The following is a 6,000-nucleotide window of genomic DNA, read 5'->3' as shown; positions in this document are numbered from 1 at the left end:
AACCCTTTTTAAAAAAAAGCTGACTCTGATACCCATATGTGGCTTTTGCGTTATATTGCCACAACAAATAAATTAAGCTCTTACCTTTGCAAAGGATCCCATCTCCTCTGGGTTACAGGTCTGCAGCTCCTGCGATTTATTTTCATAATTGATTATAAAGTAGAAGATGAAGGGATCATATTTACAGGTTTGTAACTCTGGTTTGTTTTCCAACGCAACAGGTCCACCCATGCACCAGTGCCCGACAATAACCTTTTCACCAACCGACATACTGAGCTGAACTTGTCTTGACCTCTTGACCTCATGCACTGGATGTGTCTCCCTCACTCAGTGACATGTGAGGCGCAACATGACCACACAACCCGTCTCCTGTCGTAAGAAGTCAGGCTGTTGTGTTTTACAGTCATTCTGAGCCAATGTTCAACTGTAAGGGAGCACTAAGCCAAATCCTCCACCATCATCATGTTTTCATCCTTGCAGGGGGAGGGAGGGTTGACTACGAGGCAAAGTGGGGGGAGAAACAGACACACACGGGGCCTAGTCGCCACATCTTTCATGCGAAGAAGCTGTGCCGCTAAACCGTCAGTAATCCCTATTTATTTGCACTAAATATATATTTCCAACATTTAGCTAGTTTATAACTAAGGGAATGAGATAGGGGTGGAAAAACAGCCCTAAACTGGTTTGTTCTTGTTCTCTAGCTGTCCTGCGATGCATTCGGGGCTAACTAGCTTGCTAGCTAGGCGAGGTGGCTAAACGTAGCTAGCTATAGCGCTTAGCTTGTTTTGCCAACTTAACGCCAGACATAGAGGAATTTCAGCAAAATGTAACGCCAACGACATGTTTGCCTTAAACGTCATGCTGATATATGTAATAACGATTTAATTTATACCCAAGGAGGATAGCTATTAAGTCGCTTAGCTTCACGGTAGGCACAGATATTTCAGTGTTAGCTAGTTTACGAGCTAACGTTAGCATGCAAGAACGTTGGTTTGTTGCCGTCTGTCTGGGGTCTGTGTATATGCTGAAATGGGACGTTTTCTTCACTCCATTGAACCGAGATGACATAGTCGGTGTTTGGTATCAATATACCGTGTCTTATTTATTAATCAACTTAGTGTCTTTGCTTTGTATTGTGTCAGGACGAGACAGTCCTGGCATCAGCTGAGCAACTGGCTGCTTTGCATAGTCCTGCTGTAACGCAACATCAAATACCAAAAATGCATGAAATGCATACATATTTCTAATAACAAGCATACACGCTGCTCTGAACTATGCAACGGGCTGAGTGATATTCGTTTTTCTGTACAATTTAATGACCAAATGTAAATTCTCTGTGTCACACTGTTATCTTATGCGGAGCTCTTTCTTGTGTTGGAATTTCAGACCCGTTTTTGGTTTCCCAAAACAACTCCGGCCCGGGCCTCAGTCCGCGGTCTAGAGTTTGATAGCGGGCTGTTTGAGACGGAAGCACGTCGGTGTGTAGCTGCCAGACAGCCCCTGTGTCCCAACCACCATCATGGGAGACAGTCGAGGTAAGAAAATAGCTGCACTGATTTTGTTGTAAGCAATGCGACAACATTCATGTCTAACAGATGTTGCATCTGGAAGCTAATGTTGATATTAGCTACAGTTCAACAAATTATATTTACACAATTTGCATCACGGCTTTTGGAAATGATTGAATATTAAAGCTAAAGTTAAAACATGTTAGGCTGCAGCTGACCTATAAACACCTGTCTTATAGGGCATACAGTCAGTTAAACTTAATTAGGGACAGTCCATTACCACCCTACCATTTCTCTAAAGCAAAGCGTGGGTTAATATAATATCTTTTTGTCTCTTTTCAGCATGTTAAGTGTATTGCAATATGCAACATATGCTGCACTAGATTAAAATGGGACATAGAAAAAAACAAACTCCTTGAAAATGAGAAGCACCCCGATTCTGTATTTTGTTTACAGCACAGTAACATCTTAATGTTACTGTCTCTTACTGTCTTCACTTTATTTTGTTGCTAAAGTGAGTTTATTGTTGGATCTGGGTTTATTTACCTTTACTCAAAACACATTACAGTAACTTGAGAACAATGAATCAACACTGCAGCAGTAGACTTTGAACGCTTTTCCTACCCTAGGAAAACTGGTCTCATAGTCAACTTATTCAGCTACACAGGATTCTCCACACATGCCTTAACATCTTAAAGTCAGTATTCCTTACAAGTGCTTATTCAGAGTGCTTGGGATATAAATGACAGAGGTGGATATGTACCAGTGTCAGAAATAGGTTGAGACTTGTGAGATAAAGTACCTTAAATTAGACATGAGGAGGAAAGCAATGTCCTCAATATAAAAACATGATTTCTTGCACTTGTTGAGTTAGATATTCACATTGTGGTGTGAGCACCAGCAACCATGGGACACAGTAAGTGATTTGTGTGCAAATACGATTGGTTGATTTTATTCCAGTGTGTTTTGGGCAAGAAAAATAGATTAGATCAGACGACAAGCAAGCACAGTGCCTGAAGCAGTGAAAATGCAGCACACAGCCAGCTGCAGAAGAAAGTGCCAACTAAATACAAACCACTGCGTTAACAAAAATAAATAAATCACACAACTGGCATACAAATCTCAAGCAATGGAATGATGGAACGTTAGTAAAATCAGCGCTATTTTCCCTTGCGAAGTTTACCATGACAGTATTTCCCACAGAATGACAGTGTACCTGAAACAAGGGTGGGGGGTATATTTGTCTATTGAAAACAGTACTTTAGCCTATTTCTAGTCGGTTATTTTTATTCCAGCCTTTTGATTCTACTTAATTCTCGACCGTAGCATTTACTCACATACTAACACAAACTGTTCTATTTCCCCACACACGTACACATCTCTGGTCTGTTGCTACACACAAGAGCTTGCCCTGCAGTTTTATTAGGTACCAACGTCTGGGATTAAAATGAAGCTGTGTGCATTATATTGTGCGGTGAGGAGGTGTAAATGATGATTTCAGTGTTTAGCAAAAGATGTGTAATGCATTAATATTAGTGCAAACATGAAACATTTGATTGACATCACAAAAAATAGACCCCATGACCCCAGATGGGTAGCAGCTGCCAGTACTACCACTGTCAGAAGTGCCTGGCCAAGGGCATGAAGAGGGAAGGTGAGCAAGCAGGGGCACCTCGGCATACCATGTATATGGCTGGTTCTCAGTCATGACCCCCAAATATGTTAAGTTATAGGTTTAAATGCACACCATGTATTCACACAAAAATGATGATTTAATTTGGGTTTTAAAGACCATTTTAGTTGATAAATTACTCTATTTGGAGATGGCTATGAAGCTGACGGAAAGTTCTCACAAATAATACTGAACTTGATTTCATAAAAGGGATCAAATCATTGGTAGCAGAGAAGCTGTGGTGTATTTGTTAAGTTATAGACAGATAAGCTTTTAAATTTTGCCTCAGAACAACACATTATTATTATTTTTTAACTTATGATTACTTAAGCTATTTGCATACTCTCCCTCTTGCTCTCTCTTACCAGATTCCCGCAGCCCAGACAGTTCGTCTGTGTCCTCCCCTCCATCGGGCCAACGCTCGCCTCCACTGGTTCCCTCAGCTGCAGCTTCCATGACCTCCCTCCCTCCCATCACCACCACCGGGGTCAACAGTCCCATCAGTAGCATTGGCTCCCCATTTTCCGTCATCAGCTCTTCGCTGGGCTCGCCATGCCTACCTGGCACGCCATCAGTGGGCTATGGCCCCATTAGCAGCCCGCAGGTAAGAAAGGACTGTTGTACTTCAGGGATATTGTTTGAACATATATTCCTGTCATTGCAGTTGTTTTCCCTGGTTTATCACAAATTCCCGTTATTTTCAGGGTTTAGGTATTACAGGTTAAAGATTCAGGTACTGTGGGAGGGATTTACAGTGTGAACAAGAGTTTTCTTAATTTTAAATATTTTTAGGCCAGAAAGTAGAAAAGAAACCCTTGAAAGTTATCAGGCTATAATTCTGAAAATACAAATAAAATTAATTCAAACTTATTAAAATTAAATATATATCAAATTAAATATATTAAATATCATCGTATAGTTGTTGATATAATGCCTAGTTTTAGTCTAGTTTTATACATAGTCCACTTAATTCACAGTAGATTTAGTTGACTAAAAAGTTTAGAATGCTTCTAGAATTTACTCATACTCCTGCAGTAACATTAAGTTTACATTTCTTCTCCTGTCTCTTATTGTATGTCTAACATTAGTATACTATATTTTTTAAAATTTGCATTCCTCTTTTCAATCCATATTTGCTTCATATATATGATGGAAAATTGTTAATCCTTGGTGAAATTTATCGAGTCAAATGTTGATATATTATTTATATTGGCCAGTGCCCATGTAATTAGTCTATGAATAGTTCCAAAGCTGCAAACCATGATTTTACCAACAGGCTATTTCCACTAAAACATTACTCCAGCAACAGTCACTTTTTCAGCCTGAGGCATTATGTTCAGTTTGGGCATGTTTGATCCCTAAATTTACTGGAGCAGTGTGCCCTTTTTACTAGCTGTTCTTTCTGACACAACAGAGCCACCGTAGTTTAGAAGTGACATGTAGCTCAGCGCTACTAGCCCTTTGCTCATCAGCTATTTATTTTTTTAAAAAGCACCAAAACAAGACGAAGTAACTATGGCTTAATATAATGTTGCTGGCGACATTTTATTAAGCACAAGTTGAAAATACTCAGTGAAAAAGTCACATCTACTGCGCTGCTTTGCAGAGTGTGTGGGGAGGGGCAGGACCAGGCAGAGCAAGAGGGACACTCACCAACAGTCATCAGATTCTGTTCGTCCCTCTGTAACATTTTTGTCTCCTTATTTATTGACAAAAACCTGTTGATTAAAACTTTCTCTGTGTTTGCCCTGGAGTTTACATGCCAGATAACATGAGTTTTATTCTTCATATCTTTTTGGTTTTTCCCAGGTTTTCAGTGAGTGTTATCAGAGATGAGGCAAAGTTTAGAAAGACAGAGTAGAGACAAGGTCTTCATGCTTGCCTACCTTGACCTTATATGTTTTTTGTGCGGTCTTGGTGACAATGTTAATAATGTCAGTTACATTCTTAGAGAAGTATAAGTAGAATCTCAAGATTCATGTAATAAATCTGTTGTGTTCACTTTCTCCTGTGTTGTTCTTTCAGATCAACTCAACAGTGTCCATGTCAGGCCTCCATGCAGTGAGCAGCTCTGATGATGTGAAACCTCCATTGGGCTTGAAGCAGCTGTCGTCCCACAGCCCAGGGCCGATGCTTTCCCAAAAACGCCTTTGTTCCATCTGCGGAGACAGATCCTCTGGTGACAAAACTCCTTCAATACAGCTCTTATTTTCTTTGCCTTGGCTTTGAGTTAGGGCCCTGGGATCCTTTGAAATGTCAACCTTGAAACAAATTGTCATTCCTCTTGTCTTGGCTCTTTTCTTTCCTCTTCACAAACTCCAGGTAAGCACTATGGTGTCTACAGCTGTGAGGGCTGTAAAGGCTTCTTTAAGCGGACAGTGCGCAAAGACCTGACCTACACCTGTCGGGACAATAAAGACTGTATGGTGGATAAGAGACAGAGAAACCGCTGCCAGTACTGCCGCTACCAGAAGTGCCTGGCCATGGGCATGAAGAGAGAAGGTGAGCAAGCAGGGGCACCTCGGCACACCCTGTGCATGGCTAGTTCTCAGCCTCCTCTGTTCATGATCCCTAAAATGAGACCATTTCACCTTTTCACACGTACAGTTATTGGTTTCAATGCACAAAATGTATTTACACACACATGATTATTTAACTTTGGTTTTAAAGGTCATTTTAGTTGATAAATGTCTATTTGAAAATGCTTGTTTAGTTTTCTTGACTTGATGTCATAAAGTAGGTAGGTGTGTTTGTAAAGGATAGATTTATAAACTTTTGATTAATCCTTGGAACAACACATATTATGAGGTGTCCACTCCA

General features: G+C 40.4%; 1 protein-coding gene across 8 annotated transcripts in view; it reads left to right on the top strand.

The window, feature by feature from the left end:
• The first annotated feature begins 442 nt into the window (after positions 1–442).
• The window catches only part of rxrba (retinoid x receptor, beta a), a 28,447-nt gene continuing 22,889 nt past the window's right edge, over positions 443–6,000 (top strand). For all 8 annotated transcript variants that reach the window (XM_084739237.1, XM_084739233.1, XM_084739235.1 and 5 more), the window contains exons 1-5: positions 443–581; positions 1,387–1,535; positions 3,549–3,784; positions 5,206–5,359; positions 5,503–5,682. In XM_084739237.1, the coding sequence (XP_084595363.1) occupies positions 1,520–1,535; positions 3,549–3,784; positions 5,206–5,359; positions 5,503–5,682 (586 nt within the window). In that variant the 5' untranslated portion in view covers positions 443–581; positions 1,387–1,519. The remainder of the gene's footprint in view (positions 582–1,386; positions 1,536–3,548; positions 3,785–5,205; positions 5,360–5,502; positions 5,683–6,000) is intronic.

Source organism: Lutjanus erythropterus, chromosome 16 (genome assembly GCF_056507025.1).
Source record: "Lutjanus erythropterus isolate fLutEry1 chromosome 16, fLutEry1.hap2, whole genome shotgun sequence".
In the NCBI taxonomy this organism is placed as follows: domain Eukaryota; kingdom Metazoa; phylum Chordata; class Actinopteri; order Lutjaniformes; family Lutjanidae; genus Lutjanus; species Lutjanus erythropterus.
Note: the sequence above shows the minus strand (reverse complement) of the source record. Positions and strands in the feature narration are given on the sequence as shown.